This window comes from Trachinotus anak, unplaced genomic scaffold (genome assembly GCF_046630095.1).
Source record: "Trachinotus anak isolate AG129_WGS33_773 ecotype Australia unplaced genomic scaffold, CSIRO_AGI_Tana_v1 ptg000021l, whole genome shotgun sequence".
Taxonomy (NCBI): domain Eukaryota; kingdom Metazoa; phylum Chordata; class Actinopteri; order Carangiformes; family Carangidae; genus Trachinotus; species Trachinotus anak.
The window spans coordinates 15,071,616-15,089,417 of NW_027273872.1; the positions used below are offsets into that span (position 1 = coordinate 15,071,616).

Below are 17,802 nucleotides of genomic sequence, written 5' to 3' on the forward strand. Positions count from 1 at the left end.
CGTTTTGACTACCAGCTCTGCCGAACTTACAGTCACTCTTTCTGGAGTCAGTCGTCCTGCACACCTCGTAATTGTACACGTGTTGGCGAGTCCCTGTCCCCAAAGTGTCTGAGTAACGTGGAGGATAATATGGAATCACAGGGAGACTGGAGTGATACAGGATGCGAGACTGTCTCCATCTGTAGATTTTCACTGATATAATAACCACTAAACACGTGATGAAGAGGAAGGAGACCACAGCCAGAGCCAACACTAAGTAAAAAGTCAGGTTGTCATTGTACTCCTTGTCCTGGGTAAAGTCAGTGAACTCCGACAGCACTTCAGGGAAGCTGTCCGCCACCGCCACATTCACAATGACTGTAGCTGAACGAGAGGGCTGCCCGTTGTCCTCCACTATAACAGTCAGTCTCTGTTTCACTGCATCTTTATCAGTCACTTGGCGGATAGTTCTTATTTCTCCATTCTGTAAGCCCACTTCAAACAGCGCCCTGTCTGTGGCTTTCTGCAGTTTATAGGAGAGCCAGGCATTCTGTCCAGAGTCCACATCAACAGCCACCACTTTAGTCACCAGATAGCCCACATCTGCTGACCGAGGCACCATTTCAGCCACCAGAGAGCCGCCAGTCTGGACTGGGTACAGAACCTGAGGAGGGTTGTCGTTCTGGTCCTGGATCAGTACTTTCACACTCACATTACTACTGAGTGGAGGAGAGCCTCCATCCTGAGCTTTGACAACGAGTTGAAGTTGTTTAATCTGCTCAAAATCAAAGGAGCGAATCGCACTAAGAACGCCTGTTTCAGAGTTCATAGACACATAAGTAGAGACAGGGAAACCACCGACTTGTGTGTCTTCCAAGATATAAGTGATTCTCGCATTTTGATTTGAGTCAGAGTCATGTGCACTGACAGTTAGTATTGACATCCCATGGGGATTATTCTCTGTGATGTGAGCATTATAAATTAATTCATCAAACAAGGGAGGATTGTCATTAATGTCAGAAACTGTAAGGTGCAATTTTATGGCACTTGATAGGGCCGGAGAACCCAAATCTTTTGCAGTTAAAGTAATGTTGTATTCTGGTGTTTTTTCACGGTCGAAAGCTGTATCTGAGACCAGTGAGTAGTAATTAGTCAGTGATGATGTTATTTTGAAGGGTAAGTTTCTATCAATGGTACACATGATTTGCCCGTTTCTTTCCGAGTCTGCGTCTTTAGCATTAAAAACAGCTATAGTGGAGCCGATTGGAGCATCCTCAGACAGAGAACTAGAAAAGGACATAACGCTTATGACTGGTGCGTTATCATTAACATCAACAATATCAATTATTACCTTACTGAGATCCGTCAACCCTCCTTGATCTTTAGCTTCAATTCTTATTTCATGTTTTTTGTCCTTTTCAAAATCAATTTGTCCAGAAACCGTTATTTTACCAGTGTTCTTGTCAATGCTAAACATGTCAGCTAAGTTCCCTTTCAAATTAGAAAATGCATAAGTCACCAAGCCATTTGATCCACTGTCAGCGTCAGTAGCATTTACGCTTATGATGTGAGTCCCTGGTGTTGCATTTTCTAAGACAGTAGCCCTGTATACAGACTGATTAAATACTGGAGGATTATCATTGGCATCTAGCACGGTAATATCAATATTTACTGTACCGGATCTCTGCGGCGTTCCACCGTCCACTGCTATCAGTTTGAAGGAGAGGCGGGGTTGCTCCTCTCTGTCTAGTGGTTTCTGGAGGATAATTTCTGCAAATTTACTGCCGTCTGGGTTGGCGTGTTGTTTCAGCACAAAATTGTCACTTGTGCTTAAAACATATTTTTGCATACCATTGAGTCCTACGTCTGGGTCATCCGCACTTTCCAATACGAAGCGAGAGCCAATTACAGCGGACTCGCTTATCTCCATCCGTACGTGGTTATTTCTGAACACAGGAGAGTGGTCATTTACATCCAGTATTTCAACCATTATACGATGCAACTCGATTGGATTCTCCAAAATAATTTCAAAGCTGAAACTGCACGGTGTTACATCGCCACAAAGCTGCTCTCGGTCTATTCTCTCATTCACGGATAAAATCCCTTTGTCTGCATTCAGTTCAATGTACTGGGTGTTTTCTCCAGTAACAATCCGGGCCCGGCCAGAACGGAGTCTTTTCAGATCCAAACCAAGGTCTTGTGCCACGTTACCGATCAGAGAGCCTTTCTTCATCTCCTCTGGTATAGAGTAACGTATCTGGCAATTTACCACCGACGTCAGAAAGAGAAAACAAGCAACTACCCGTGCAGGCCACCCCAAGCCTGAGTACCTTTTAAAATGTCGCAGTAATCCGACAGCAGCCATACTGCTGTTTGTAGCGACACCCAAAAATAAAAATCCTTTAATAGCAAATAGAAGACGTGATGGAATTCAAGGGAAAGAACGAGAATTGCAGCAGATTTTTCTCTCGGTAACTTTGTGGCGTAGCTATACCAGCGTTTTGCCTCTACAGGACAAAGCCTCTCCTCTAAATTGAGGCGACGGGGGGAGGCGGTGTTTTTGCTGACAACACTGTAGAATGTTTCACTGAGCAACAGCGTCCCTTAGTGGGTAGAGCATGAAGGAGGATATAAGTTGTCTTTAACTCTGCTTATATAAAGATTTAGTATTTAGCATTGACAGAGCAAAAGCATGCACGCCTTATGAAACTCAATGAATTATAAGGAAAAGTTTTAGTCTAAGTTATCCAACTTACCAGTAACAGGAAAAAGTATGGGAGTGATGCAAACTTTTCGAAGTTTAACTGAGAGGAAAACTTTAAACCTATTATTAGAGAGCTGTCCAAAAGTACTAAAGTGTCACAGATGATCAAGCACTAATTATTATCTGCATAAAATATTTACTTGGAATCGAGCATGAAATGTTAAAATACATACCAATTCCACAACTAAGGAATACACATGACAAATACATTGACAATTAGTTAATGATAACTGTGTAAATCAACATTTTGAATTAGTGAAACTGTTTCGAAAAACAACTTCACCAAAGAAATGTGGGTGTGCAATTTCATCACAACACTGAATGATAGCAAAGTTTTTAATTATTTCAAAGTTTTGAATGTGAATTCAGAAGCAGAAATTCTATTAGATGGTGCAAAGTGAGATGCTGTCCATGGTGCTGAAATATCGAACTCTCAAATTCGCTCTGAATGCAACTAAAGACAGACACAGACGGAGCTACATTGTTTAACTCACCTCTAGAGGAGAGTCTGGTTCATCCAGGATGCTCTTTTCACTCTGTATCCGCTGCATCGTCCCTGCAGAACTGGGGTCCATTATCAACACGTTTTGACTACCAGCTCTGCCGAACTTACAGTCACTCTTTCTGGAGTCAGTCGTCCTGCACACCTCGTAATTGTACACGTGTTGGAGAGTCCCTGTCCCCAAAGTGTCTGAGTAACGTGGAGGATAATATGGAATCACAGGGAGACTGGAGTGATACAGGATGCGAGACTGTCTCCATCTGTAGATTTTCACTGATATAATAACCACTAAACACGTGATGAAGAGGAAGGAGACCACAGCCAGAGCCAACACTAAGTAAAAAGTCAGGTTGTCATTGTACTCCTTGTCGTGGGTAAAGTCAGTGAACTCCGACAGCACTTCAGGGAAGCTGTCCGCCACCGCTACATTCACAATGACTGTAGCTGAACGAGAGGGCTGCCCGTTGTCCTCCACTATAACAGTCAGTCTCTGTTTCACTGCATCTTTATCAGTCACTTGGCGGATAGTTCTTATTTCTCCATTCTGTAAGCCCACTTCAAACAGCGCCCTGTCTGTGGCTTTCTGCAGTTTATAGGAGAGCCAGGCATTCTGTCCAGAGTCCACATCAACAGCCACCACTTTAGTCACCAGATAGCCCACATCTGCTGACCGAGGCACCATTTCAGCCACCAGAGAGCCGCCAGTCTGGACTGGGTACAGAACCTGAGGAGGGTTGTCGTTCTGGTCCTGGATCAGTATTTTCACAGTCGCATTGCTACTGAGTGGAGGAGAGCCTCCATCCTGAGCTTTGATAACGAAAACCAGCAGTTTTATTTGTTCATAATCAAATGAGCGCACTGCATGTATAACTCCGCTTTCTGCATTAACAGAAACATACTCAGAAACTGGAGAGCCACCGATATTAGTATCCTCCAGAATATATGAAATTCGGGCGTTTTGGTTTTCATCAGGATCTTTAGCCATGACAGTGAGAAGTGAAACGCCTGGAGAGTTATTCTCCGTAATAAACGCGTTGTAAACACCTTGTGAAAACATAGGAGAATTATCGTTCACATCAGAGACCTTTAAATGAAAGGTTCTTTTGGTTGAGAGAGGAGGCATTCCTGCATCTGTCGCAACGACAGTGATGTTATAGTCTGAAACACTTTCACGATCTAATACAGCATCTGTTACCAATGTATAGTAATTTCTTAAATTGGATTTAATCTTGAAAGGTGCATTTTGTTCTATTCTACAATTGACTTGTCCGTTATCACCTGAATCGAGGTCTTTTACATTTATAATGCCAATAGTTGTACCAGGAGGGGAGTCCTCTGACACAGGACTAGTGAATGACATCACATTAATGACAGGTGGATTATCATTGATGTCAATCACATCAACCATAACCTTACTCGAATCTGTCAAAGCTCCTTGGTCTGTAGCTTCAATGCGTATTTCATATTTCTTTGCTTTTTCAAAGTCAACCTCTCCTGAGAGAAATATCACACCGGTTGTCTTATTAATTTCGAAAAAACTGTCAATGTTACCTTGCATTTTAGAAATGGAATAATAAATCAAACCATTTGATCCAATGTCCGCATCAGTTGCATTTACAGTGGTGATATAGGTACCTTTTGCAGCATTTTCCATTACAGTGGCCTTATAGACTGACTGATTGAAAACAGGAGAATTATCATTAACGTCTAGGACAGTGATATCTATGTTTACTGTACCAGATTTCTGTGGCGTTCCACCGTCCACTGCTATCAGTTGTAGGGACAGACTTGGATATCGCTCTCTATCCAACGGTTTCTCAAGTACCATCTCAGCATATTTTCTTCCGTCAGTATTTGAATGTTTTTTTAAAATAAAATTTTCATTTGGAGATAAATGATAATCCTGAAGCCCATTGACTCCTACATCGGGATCATTGGCTGTTGGCAAAACAAAACGTGCTCCCGGAGCGGCTGATTCGCCAATCGTCAGCTTCATGTCGTGCTGATGAAAAGAAGGTGAATTATCATTTATGTCTAAAACTTCGACTGTAACGTGATGTAATTCCATAGGGTTCTCTAAAATCAAATCAAAACTGAAGCTACAGGGTGTTAAATCTCCACAAAGCTTCTCCCGGTCTATTTTCTCATTCACGACTAGAATCCCTTTGTCTGTCTTCAGCTCGGTGTACTGGATGCTTTCTCCGGTTACGATGCGGGCCCGACCAGAACGGAGCCTTTGCATATCTATTCCAAGGTCCAATGCGACATTCCCAATAAGAGAACCCTTCTTCATCTCTTCTGGGATTGAATAACGTATCTGACCACTGGCAATATGACTGAGAAAAAAGAGAATCAGAATGTTTTGCGACGTCAGTTTGTAGCACAAACGCCATCTTAGAGTCCGGCAGAGATATTTTCCGAAATCCATGTTATCAAATAAGCGAAATAAAAAGAATACTATCCAAACATTACTCTTGCGCTACCCGAGAATTAACAATACTGAAATCGAGTGTAGTTTATTATAAAAAGTTTTGCATTTCTAGATTTCTTTCTCCCGAAGAAAAAAAGTCAAATCAAAGGCAGTCTATCTGTGCTCATATCAACGTCGTTCACAGTCTAAAGCATATCCAACACAGAGCAGAATGACGGAGGGCACCGCCTAAAACACTGATCAGGTTTGTTTTTACTTGACCAACAGCGTCCCTTAGAGTCCAGTCCCTGAATCTCAACAAAAGGAAACAAAGTAACTGCCATTTCCAGAGCAACTGCATCCAGACAGTTCCCCTTAAAGAGAATATCGACACAGCCCTCGAAATGTAAACAAATGCATAAATATGCATATGACAAATTCGGTAGAACACTGGGGCCACAATCATGTATAATGCAATACAGTACAATGTATCTTACGACTATAAACAATCAAAACTTTAATTATATTATGCTCTTAATTTTTACGCACTAAAGCATTAAAATAATGGGAAAATAAAATAAAATTTCCGGAAATAATCAACCTGCCCAAAAATACTGCACAAAAAAGTCCAACTGAAGAAACTGAACTATTTTAATTCAGTAGTTCCACGCAAACTATGGAATATTGAATCTGCATCTTCCTTCTGACACGGCATCACTGGCCAGTCTTGTAACTCAGTCCCTTGAACATAAAGACGTTACATAAAGACGTGTAGGGAAGCTGAATCAATTGCGTACAAGTTACAATAATATGTAACTGGTCTGCGGTTGGGCGTCTGTTAAACAGTGATGGGCAGCGCCATTGTAAGGAGACGTTTGAATTTGAAGCAAAACAATAAGGATGTGAAAGTTGAGATATGGTTTTAAAAGGATTGCCATCAACACCAGGCGTGACAGGTGCTGACAGCTACTAATTAAGCATGACAACAACATTTCCAAAACATTTAGCAAATGCTTTCAGCTGCCTACCTGGGCAACACTTTTGCATCCTTCAAGTTCAACGTGCGGCTATTGTATGAACGAAGTAAAAGTATGTAGTACATGTTCTGCACATAAAAGGCAAAAACAACAGAACTTATGCAAAAACTAGACATATGCACTAAAACTTATTTAATTTGATTTGGTTTGAAAGCCATTATTTGGTTTATGAAGCGTTTTTCAGTTGAAATTTGCTGAATGATCCAAACTAACTGGGATGCTGTCCATGGTGCTGAAAATGTCAGAATTACGTTTAAATGTGTCATTACCAATGAAGCCATCAATGATAAAGGTGGAGACACAGAAAGGCAAAGTGGAAAGGTAAAATTAACCTAACTCACCTCTAGAGGAGAGTCTGGTTCATCCAGGATGCTCTTTTCACTCTGTATCCGCTGCATCGTCCCTGTAGAACTGGGGTCCATTATCAGCACGTTTTGACTACCAGCTCTGCCGAACTTACAGTCACTCTTTCTGGAGTCAGTCGTCCTGCACACCTCGTAATTGTACACGTGTTGGAGAGTCCCTGTCCCCAAAGTGTCTGAGTAACGTGGAGGATAATATGGAATCACAGGGAGACTGGAGTGATACAGGATGCGAGACTGTCTCCATCTGTAGATTTTCACTGATATAATAACCACTAAACACGTGATGAAGAGGAAGGAGACCACAGCCAGAGCCAACACTAAGTAAAAAGTCAGGTTGTCATTGTACTCCTTGTCGTGGGTAAAGTCAGTGAACTCCGACAGCACTTCAGGGAAGCTGTCCGCCACCGCTACGTTCACAATGACTGTAGCTGAACGAGAGGGCTGCCCGTTGTCCTCCACTATAACAGTCAGTCTCTGTTTCACTGCATCTTTATCAGTCACCTGGCGGATAGTTCTTATTTCTCCATTCTGTAAGCCCACTTCAAACAGCGCCCTGTCTGTGGCTTTCTGCAGTTTATAGGAGAGCCAGGCATTCTGTCCAGAGTCCACATCAACAGCCACCACTTTAGTCACCAGATAGCCCACATCTGCTGACCGAGGCACCATTTCAGCCACCAGAGAGCCGCCAGTCTGGACTGGGTACAGGACCTGAGGAGGGTTGTCGTTCTGGTCCTGGATCAGTATTTTCACAGTCACATTGCTACTGAGTGGAGGAGAGCCTCCATCCTGAGCTTTGACTACGAGCTGAAACTGTTTGATTTGCTCATAATCAAAGGAGCGAACCGCGCTAAGAACTCCAGTTTCTGAGTTTAAAGACACGTAAGTAGAAACTGGACTACCACTGACCTCTGTGTCCTCTAAAAGATACGAGATTCTGGCGTTTTGGTTCCAGTCAGAGTCCTTCGCGCTCACAGCAAATATTGAAACCCCGGGGGAATTATTCTCTGTGATGTGAGCAGAATAGCTGCTTTTATCAAATAACGGTGCGTTGTCGTTCACGTCAGAGATTTTAAGATGTAATTTTGTTGAGCTGGAAAGTGGGGGAGATCCAAAATCAGTGGCTGTTACTGTTATATTATATTCTGAGATGGATTCTCGATCAAAATGTTCATCTGACACCAAATTGTAATAATTTGTGAGAGATGACTCGATTTTAAAGGGAAGTTTGCCATCTATAGAACATTTGATTTGCCCATTTTTCTCAGAATCTGCATCTTTTATGTTCAAAACAGCAATCGTTGTACCAGGACGTGCGTCCTCAGATACTGGACTAGAAAATGACATAGTATTTATAACTGGGGCATTGTCATTGACATCAGTAACATCAAATATCACTTTACTGGTCCCAGTTAGACCACCCTGATCCTTTGCCTCTACCCTCACCTCATATTTTCTGTCTTTCTCATAATCTATTTGACCAGACACAGAAATCGTCCCGGAGTTTTCGTCAATACTGAAAATATCTGCTGCGCTTCCTTTCATTTTAGATAAACTGTAAATAATGAGTCCATTTGAACCACTGTCAGCGTCTGTGGCATTCACAGTAATAATGCTTGTGCCTCTAGCAGTGTTTTCCACCACAGATGCTTTATACACTGACTGGTTAAATACTGGTGCATTATCATTGACATCTAACACAGTGATGTCTATATTGACTGTACCAGATCTCTGTGGTGTTCCTCCGTCTACTGCGATTAATTTCAAAGACAAATGTGGACGTTGTTCCCTGTCTAAAGGCTTCTGAAGCACCATTTCAACATACCTGCTTCCGTCTGGATTTGCATGTTGCTTCAAAATAAAATTGTCATTTGGTGACAAAACATAATCTTGCAACGCGTTCTGTCCCACATCTAGATCCTCTGCACTCTGCAGTGGAAACTGTACTCCCACTACAGCTGATTCACTTATTTCAAAACTGATAGGTTTATCTTTGTTTGGGAAGACGGGAGCGTGATCATTTATATCCAAAACCTCAACAGTTATTCTGTGCAGTTCGATCGGATTTTCTAAAATCACCTCAAAGCTGAAGCTACATGGCGTTATGTCTCCACAAAGCTGCTCTCGGTCTATTCTCTCATTCACCACGAGAATCCCTTTGTCTGTCTTCAACTCGGTGTACTGGATGCTTTCTCCGGTCACGATGCGGGCCCGCCCAGAACGGAGCCTCTTCAGATCCAAGCCAAGATCTTGCGCTACATTACCAATGACCGAGCCTTTCTTCATCTCCTCTGGTATAGAGTAACGAATCTGACCACCTACCATGTTAACCAGATGAAGCAGCAACATTAGCAGTCCTATTTTCCGTCGCAATCCACCCAATAAACGCCATCTTAAAGACATGAAGATGGAAGATCTTCGAGTTGCCATCATTCAAAAACAAGCGGAGGAAAGGTATGTATATCCACTTAATCTGACGATAAACTAGGTCCTGATATACGTGTCTTGTCTAAAAACGTCTTCAACGTTTATGTGGACGTCTGTGAGATCATGTTCGCCTCAAACCTCGACAAAACAGAGAGCCTGCTTCGCTGTGCCGTCAGTCAGGGGATGGACTGAATGACGACACAACACAGAAAATATTTAGCTGACCAACAGCGTCCCTTAGAGTCTAAAGGGTGAACATCAAATAAGGCCTCTGCCACAGTGCTAAGACTATAAAACAAACAACATGAACAAATCTCTATTTATTAAGGAAATCACAATGGGATGAGTTTTAGAAATCAAAAATTCATGTTTCGAGTCAATATTATGTATTATAACAAACTCTGTGTAAAGGTAAAAAGACAAAGAACAAGTTAAAAACAACAGAATATCAAATCTCATCCTCCATCAATTCGTCTACAGTGCATTCGCTCTTATAAGGAAAAAAACGATTTAAAATCAAATAGGCTTAATAGAAAGTGTAGCTATCTGGGAGATATCGATGCGTAAATTCAAATATTGCATTAGTAACTCCCTCCGATAGTGAAGTGATTTACGACGTTGTATCACTCTCTCCCTGGAATATAGGCACTCCAGAATATGTTGATATGAAACAATTCTGTATTAGGACACGTTCATCAATATGCAGTGAAAAAGCATGAAGAAGGTTAGTCACCTTAAAATTCTGAAGACAACGCATGTACGGGAAAAGGGTTCTGCGTTAAACTGTGACTCAATGTTCAAATTCACATCTTAAAACACCCTTCCTTTACAAAGAATATTGTACAAAAAACAAAATAAAAAAGTTGGCTGTGAACTTGACGCAGTCACGTGAAGTTTAAACATTAGTCATGCAGAATTACTTTCCCCAAAATGTATTCCCACAACATAACATGAAGTGGTTACAGAGCAGTGTTGGTAGGAGATTCGATTCAAAGCACATGCTTTCCAAAGCTATATCTAAGAAGACTTTAACCGAAACAGCGTTTGTATCAGTTGATGCAAATTGAGACGCTATCCATGGTGCTGAAAATGAAAGAATGAAATGCACTTCCTTTTATGAATGAAACTAAAGAGGAAAAAGAACAACGGGCACAATTATTTAACTAACCTCTAGAGGAGAGTCTGGTTCATCCAGGATGCTCTTTTCACTCTGTATCCGCTGCATCGTCCCTGTAGAACTGGGGTCCATTATTAGCACGTTTTGACTTCCAGCTCTGCCGAACTTACAGTCACTCTTTCTGGAGTCAGTCGTCCTGCACACCTCGTAATTGTACACGTGTTGGAGAGTCCCTGTCCCCAAAGTGTCTGAGTAACGTGGAGGATAATATGGAATCACAGGGAGACTGGAGTGATACAGGATGCGAGACTGTCTCCATCTGTAGATTTTCACTGATATAATAACCACTAAACACGTGATGAAGAGGAAGGAGACCACAGCCAGAGCCAACACTAAGTAAAAAGTCAGGTTGTCATTGTACTCCTTGTCGTGGGTAAAGTCAGTGAACTCCGACAGCACTTCAGGGAAGCTGTCCGCCACCGCCACATTCACAATGACTGTAGCTGAACGAGAGGGCTGCCCGTTGTCCTCCACTATAACAGTCAGTCTCTGTTTCACTGCATCTTTATCAGTCACTTGGCGGATAGTTCTTATTTCTCCATTCTGTAAGCCCACTTCAAACAGCGCCCTGTCTGTGGCTTTCTGCAGTTTATAGGAGAGCCAGGCATTCTGTCCAGAGTCCACATCAACAGCCACCACTTTAGTCACCAGATAGCCCACATCTGCTGACCGAGGCACCATTTCAGCCACCAGAGAGCCGCCAGTCTGGACTGGGTACAGAACCTGAGGAGGGTTGTCGTTCTGGTCCTGGATCAGTATTTTCACAGTCACATTGCTACTGAGTGGAGGAGAGCCTCCATCCTGAGCTTTGACTACGAGCTGAAACTGTTTGATTTGCTCATAATCAAAGGAGCGAACCGCGCTAAGAACTCCAGTTTCTGAGTTTAAAGACACATAAGTAGAAACTGGACTCCCACTGACCTCTGTGTCCTCTAAAAGATACGAGATTCGGGCGTTTTGGTTCCAGTCAGAGTCCTTCGCGCTCACAGCAAATATTGAAACCCCGGGAGAATTATTCTCTGTGATGTGAGCAGAATAGCTGCTTTTATCAAATAACGGTGCGTTGTCGTTCACGTCAGAGATTTTAAGATGTAATTTTGTTGAGCTGGAAAGTGGGGGAGATCCAAAATCAGTGGCTGTTATCGTTATATTATATTCTGAGATGGATTCTCGATCAAAATGTTCATCTGACACCAAATTGTAATAATTTGTGAGAGATGACTCGATTTTAAAGGGAAGTTTACCATCTATAGAACATTTGATTTGCCCATTTTTCTCAGAATCTGCATCTTTTATGTTCAAAATAGCAATCGTTGTACCAGGACGTGCGTCCTCAGATACTGGACTAGAAAATGACATAGTATTTATAACTGGGGCATTGTCATTGACATCAGTAACATCAAATATCACTTTACTGGTCCCAGTTAGACCACCCTGATCCTTTGCCTCTACCCTCACCTCATATTTTCTGTCTTTCTCATAATCTATTTGACCAGACACAGAAATCGTCCCGGTGTTTTCGTCAATACTGAAAATATCTGCTGCGCTTTCTTTCATTTTAGATAAACTGTAAATAATGAGTCCATTTGAACCACTGTCAGCGTCTGTGGCATTCACAGTAATAATGCTTGTGCCTCGAGCGGTGTTTTCCATCACAGATGCTTTATACACTGACTGGTTAAAAACCGGAATATTGTCGTTGGCATCTAACACAGTGATGTCTATATTGACTGTACCAGATCTCTGTGGTGTTCCTCCGTCTACTGCGATTAATTTCAAAGACAAATGTGGACGTTGTTCCCTGTCTAAAGGCTTCTGAAGCACCATTTCAACATACCTGCTTCCGTCTGGATTTGCATGTTGCTTCAAAATAAAATTGTCATTTGGTGACAAAACATAATCTTGCAACGCGTTCTGTCCCACATCTAGATCCTCTGCACTCTGCAGTGGAAACTGTACTCCCACTACAACTGATTCACTTATTTCAAAACTGATAGGTTTGTTTTTGTTTGGGAAGACGGGGGCGTGATCATTTATATCCAAAACCTCAACAGTTATTCTGTGCAGTTCCATAGGATTTTCTAAAATCACCTCAAAGCTGAAGCTACATGGCGTTATGTCTCCACAAAGCTGCTCTCGGTCTATTCTCTCATTCACCACGAGAATCCCTTTGTCTGTCTTCAGCTCGGTGTATTGGATGCTTTCTCCGGTCACGATGCGGGCCCGCCCAGAACGGAGCCTCTTCAGATCCAAGCCAAGATCTTGCGCTACATTACCAATGACCGAGCCTTTCTTCATCTCCTCTGGTATAGAGTAACGAATCTGACCACCTACCATGTTAACCAGATGAAGCAGCAACATTAGCAGCCCTATTTTCCGTCGCGGTTCACAAAACAATCGCCATCTTAATGACATGTAGGTGGGAGATCTTCGAGTTGCCATCACAGCAACAAAGAATCGCAAAGGGTGATTAATATCCGATCGATATGATGGTTCAGCTGGTTCTGATATATCCCTTTCCTGGTTGCGTCTAAAAACGCCCTCAAGGTTTACATGCAAGACTGTGAGGACATGTTCGCCTCAAACCCCGACAAAACACAGAGAGGCTTCTCCACTGTGTAGTCAGTCAGGGGATGGACTGAATGACGACACAACACAGAAAATATTTAGCTGGCCAACAGCGTCCCTTAGAGTCTAAAGGGTGAACATCAAATAAAGCCAAGACTACAGATGTCAACTAATACTCTAAAACTCACTGAGAGAATTAACACGTCTCTATCTCTCTTCTATAAACGTTGAGTTTCAAGATAATAATTGTAAGAAAAGCTAATTTTATAACCCCACATGATCCAATTAAATCTTACTTCACAACAATATTCTTACACTACAGCAAATAGTGATGAATAAAAAAAGCAGCCTTTCTTACAGGAAATAAAACATACACATGATATATTCTATAAATTAGTTAACTTTAAGAAAATAGGCATGTTTTTATTGTGTAACGGAAGTAATGCGACCCCACAATTAAGCAATGGCTTACAAGATGTTCCGTTAATGCTAATATTTGAATTGAGCTTACTTCTATGTAACAGTGCAAAGTTATGTATGTGGACTTATGTTTAATCGTAAAAATGCCTTATTAATATAGGAAATAAGCTATGGTGTAACTTTCCTAATGGCTACGCTAACAAAGCAAAAGATTTGTTTGTGGAAATTAGTCAGGATTAGTCAGCTCTAATATTTTTATTAATTAATATTAAAAACAGCATTCACAAAGTCTTCAGTAACATTTGGCTACTAAGTGCTTTTAGGTACTCTGTCCAAACCATACTCTCGCCATCCTTTAAATGTGCGGATATTCACCAGATAAAAATGTTAGCCTTAAACGTTGTGGCCTACAAGAAGGTTAAGTATAAAAACTACTTCTCCCATCGAAATATGTACATATGAGATGTAGTTTAACAGCTACATACTGTGTTTTCTACTGCTAAAGCTGGCAAGAGGCTTGCAGACGCGGAATTCGTATCAGTGACAAAAACCAACTGAGCTGTCCGGGTGCTGAAGCTGACATCAAGATGTGTAACTGGTCATTAAGGAATTGAACTTCAAATAACAAAACAAATAAAACAAAAACAAAAACAGAGAAATAAAGACGCATAAAAGGTAACCTGCAACTAACCTCGAGAGGAGAGTCCGGTTCACCAAGAATGCTTTTTTCACTCTGTATCCGCTGCATCGTCCCTGAGATGGACCCCAGTTCTACAGGGACGATGCAGCGGATACAGAGTGAAAATATATTATTATCATTATTAGATGATTATTATTATTGTCATTATCACTATCAGTAGTAGAAATAGTAGACGGCACCATTTCTGATTAGGAACTATGACGAAAATGGACGATAATCAATGGTAGAAAGCATTTACAGTTCAAGAGGAGCTGTCCACACTGTGGTGCTGAACAGAACGGTATTCACTTATCACGGTTAAACTGCAGCCAACTACTTCTTGCAGTTTATAATAGGTTCAGAGAAAAATTGTTGCTTAAATAAACACTTAACGTTTTAAAACTCACCTCTAGAGGAGAGTCTGGTTCATCCAGGATGCTCTTTTCATTCTGTATCCGCTGCATCGTCCCTGTAGAACTGGGGTCCATTATCAGCACGTTTTGACTACCAGCTCTGCCGAACTTACAGTCACTCTTTCTGGAGTCAGTCGTCCTGCACACCTCGTAATTGTACACGTGTTGGAGAGTCCCTGTCCCCAAAGTGTCTGAGTAACGTGGAGGATAATATGGAATCACAGGGAGACTGGAGTGATACAGGATGCGAGACTGTCTCCACCTGTAGATTTTCACTGATATAATAACCACTAAACACGTGATGAAGAGGAAGGAGACCACAGCCAGAGCCAACACTAAGTAAAAAGTCAGGTTGTCATTGTACTCCTTGTCGTGGGTAAAGTCAGTGAACTCCGACAGCACTTCAGGGAAGCTGTCCGCCACCGCCACCTTCACAATGACTGTAGCTGAACGAGAGGGCTGCCCGTTGTCCTCCACTATAACAGTCAGTCTCTGTTTCACTGCATCTTTATCAGTCACTTGGCGGATAGTTCTTACTTCTCCATTCTGTAAGCCCACTTCAAACAGCGCCCTGTCTGTGGCTTTCTGCAGTTTATAGGAGAGCCAGGCATTCTGTCCAGAGTCCACATCAACAGCCACCACTTTAGTCACCAGATAGCCCACATCTGCTGACCGAGGCACCATTTCAGCCACCAGAGAGCCACCAGTCTGGACTGGGTACAGAACCTGAGGAGGGTTGTCGTTGTGGTCCTGGATCAGTATTTTCACAGTCACGTTACTACTGAGTGGAGGAGAGCCTCCATCCTGAGCTTTGACGATGAATACCAGTTGTTTAATCTGCTCATAATCAAATGAGCGAACAGCACGAATGACTCCATTTTCTGCATTTACAGAAACATATTCAGATACTGGAGATCCACTTATCTCACACTCTTCTAAAATGTAAGAAACACGGGCGTTCTGGTTTTCATCAGGATCTTTAGCATTAATGCTTAGTACAGATACACCCGGAGAGTTATTCTCTCCAATCAAAGCACTGTAAAAGCTTTGTGGAAATACTGGGGCATTGTCATTGACATCTGAGACCTTTAGATAAAAGGTTCTTTTAGATGACAGAGGGGGTGATCCTCCGTCTGAGGCAATAACAGTGATGTTGCACTCGGACAGATGTTCACGATCTAATGTAGCATCAGTAATTAGTGCATAATAATTTCTCACGTTGGATTTAATTTTAAAAGGGACACCGCCTTCGATCGTGCATTTTACTTGACCGTTTTCACCCGAATCAACGTCTTTAATATTAATAATTCCAATGGTGGTGCCAGCTGGAGAGTCTTCAGACACAGGGCTCGTAAATGACATCACATTAATGACCGGAGCGTTGTCATTTACATCGATAACCTCAATTTCAACTTTGCTCGAATCTGTCAGTCCTCCTTGATCTTTCGCTTCAACCCTGAACTCAATTTTTTTGTCTTTTTCAAAATCTATTTCCTTTGCAACATAAATTCTTCCCGTAGCTTCATCTATGTCGAACAAATCAGCTATTCCTGCTCTTGATTTGGAGAAGAAATATGTTACTCTACCGTTAGAACCGCTATCTACGTCGCTTGCATTCACTGTAACAATGTGAGTGCCTTTTGGTGCATTTTCAATCACAACGGCTTTATACACTGATTGATTAAAAACAGGAGCATTGTCATTGATATCTAAGATATTGATACCTATATTTACTGTACCCGATCTCTGTGGATTTCCGCCGTCAACGGCCAACAGTTTTAGAGACAGGCGTGGCTGTTCTTCTCTGTCTAAAGGTTTCTGAAGCACCATTTCAGCATATTTACTTCCATCCGGATTAACATGTTGTTTCAAAGCAAAATTCTCAGTCGGAGTTAAAATGTAGTTTTGCAGACCGTTTTCCCCCACGTCAGCATCGTCAGCGCTCTCTAAAACAAAACGAGAGCCAAGTGCAGCTGATTCACTTATTTCAAATTCCAGGTGACTGTTTTGAAAAGTGGGAGCGTTGTCGTTTACGTCCAATACCTCTATGGTAACCGGGTGTAACTCCATTGGTTTTTCCAGTAAAATCTCAAAGGTGAAGCTGCACGGTGTCACGTCTCCGCAAAGCTGCTCTCGGTCTATTCTCTCGTTCACGACTAAAGTCCCTTTGTCTGTTTTCAGCTCGGTGTACTGGATGTTTTCTCCGGTCACGATGCGGGCCCGACCAGAACGGAGCCTTTTCAAATCCAAACCAAGATCTTGTGCCACGTTACCAACAAGGGACCCTTTCTTCATCTCCTCTGGGATCGAGTACCGAATCTGTGCCTCCGTTTGAATAAGAAAAACAAACTGTAACATAAACAGGTACGCTGCCCCTCGCAATCGGCCAGACAATTGCCATGTTACACCTCTATCTCGATTATGTTCTTTCAAAGCCATGTGAAAACAGGGTATTCAAGCAAACCGAGCAACGGAGGGAAGATTTCAACTCAGTGAGGAAAACGCATACATTCCAGGTTCATTGGATGAGCATTAGAAGTCGAAATGAACCGTTTATCCGATGAGCCCCGGCTGATATGAGGACCGTCCCCTCTTATAAACCGCAGTGACAGGGGAGGGAACTAGTCTGCCTCGCAATGGAAGGTCGAATTGATTTACCAGGCAACAGCGTCACTTAGAGGCAAGAATAGAAACTTGAATAACCAAACATCCAACACCATGAGTGTGGATGATATTCTGATATTCTCCATAATGGCACACTTGGCAATAGAAATACGTTTATGATTGAAGGTTGCTTTTCCAATACCTCTATTTAATATTTAAGATTTAAACGTCTCTTTTCTCTTGGCAAAATTAGAAATATGTATGACGACCAGCTTTTGCCTCGTAAGAAACGACGGCAACAGCAACAAAGGGGAAAAAATGAGACAGTAGGGAATGGACATACGTGATCATGTCCATTTGCTGTGTTGGTTATGAAAGTAATTTTTATACATTTTTCGGCAGTCAGACTCATAGATTCACGTCCCTTAAAGCTGCCATTATCGTTATAAAACATGTAATA

At 42.0% G+C, this 17,802-nt stretch overlaps 5 protein-coding genes across 27 annotated transcripts in view; all 5 read right to left on the reverse strand.

Moving 5' to 3' along the window:
• The window catches only part of LOC139606386 (protocadherin gamma-C5-like), a 276,343-nt gene that overhangs the window by 155,113 nt on the left and 103,428 nt on the right, over positions 1–17,802 (reverse strand). The window lies entirely within an intron of this gene.
• On the reverse strand, positions 2,855–6,121 carry LOC139606412 (protocadherin gamma-A7-like). Its single transcript, XM_071458596.1, has 3 exons — positions 5,970–6,121; positions 5,301–5,596; positions 2,855–4,013 (listed from the first exon to the last, which is right to left on the reverse strand). The coding sequence occupies exons 1-3, from the start codon at positions 6,119–6,121 to the stop codon at positions 3,229–3,231; spliced, it is 1,233 nt and encodes a 410-aa protein (XP_071314697.1). The 3' UTR covers positions 2,855–3,228.
• On the reverse strand, positions 7,002–9,503 carry LOC139606404 (protocadherin gamma-A7-like). The gene is made up of 2 exons (XM_071458587.1): positions 9,096–9,503; positions 7,002–7,802 (listed from the first exon to the last, which is right to left on the reverse strand). Exons 1-2 carry the CDS (start codon positions 9,485–9,487, stop codon positions 7,025–7,027), a joined length of 1,170 nt encoding a protein of 389 aa, XP_071314688.1. The 5' UTR covers positions 9,488–9,503; the 3' UTR covers positions 7,002–7,024.
• Positions 10,639–14,383, reverse strand: LOC139606407 (protocadherin gamma-A7-like). Its single transcript, XM_071458590.1, has 2 exons — positions 12,712–14,383; positions 10,639–11,418 (listed from the first exon to the last, which is right to left on the reverse strand). The coding sequence occupies exons 1-2, from the start codon at positions 13,098–13,100 to the stop codon at positions 10,641–10,643; spliced, it is 1,167 nt and encodes a 388-aa protein (XP_071314691.1). The 5' UTR covers positions 13,101–14,383; the 3' UTR covers positions 10,639–10,640.
• On the reverse strand, positions 14,429–17,177 carry LOC139606179 (protocadherin gamma-A7-like). The gene is made up of 2 exons (XM_071458210.1): positions 16,773–17,177; positions 14,429–15,488 (listed from the first exon to the last, which is right to left on the reverse strand). The coding sequence occupies exons 1-2, from the start codon at positions 17,175–17,177 to the stop codon at positions 14,673–14,675; spliced, it is 1,221 nt and encodes a 406-aa protein (XP_071314311.1). The 3' UTR covers positions 14,429–14,672.

Excerpts from the sequence above, each read along its gene's own strand:
- LOC139606404 (XM_071458587.1), bottom strand. The coding sequence starts at position 9,487 with ATGATGGCAACTCGAAGATCTTCCATCTTCATGTCTTTAAGATGGCGT. Across the intron at positions 7,803-9,095 it reads ATCGAACTGCACAGAATAAC|AATACTGATCCAGGACCAGA; the intron begins TGTTGAGGTTTT and ends TGTGACTGTGAA.
- LOC139606179 (XM_071458210.1), bottom strand. The coding sequence starts at position 17,177 with ATGGCTTTGAAAGAACATAATCGAGATAGAGGTGTAACATGGCAATTG. Across the intron at positions 15,489-16,772 it reads TTACCATAGAGGTATTGGAC|GACCACAACGACAACCCTCC; the intron begins GTAAACGACAAC and ends ATACTGATCCAG.
- LOC139606412 (XM_071458596.1), bottom strand. The coding sequence starts at position 6,121 with ATGATTGTGGCCCCAGTGTTCTACCGAATTTGTCATATGCATATTTAT. Across the intron at positions 5,597-5,969 it reads CTTTGTTTCCTTTTGTTGAG|TCTCTTTTTTCTCAGTCATA; the intron begins ATTCAGGGACTG and ends AAACATTCTGAT. Across the intron at positions 4,014-5,300 it reads GAACCCTATGGAATTACATC|CTGTGAAAATACTGATCCAG; the intron begins ACGTTACAGTCG and ends GTAGCAATGCGA.
- LOC139606407 (XM_071458590.1), bottom strand. The coding sequence starts at position 13,100 with ATGGCAACTCGAAGATCTCCCACCTACATGTCATTAAGATGGCGATTG. Across the intron at positions 11,419-12,711 it reads ATGGAACTGCACAGAATAAC|AATACTGATCCAGGACCAGA; the intron begins TGTTGAGGTTTT and ends TGTGACTGTGAA.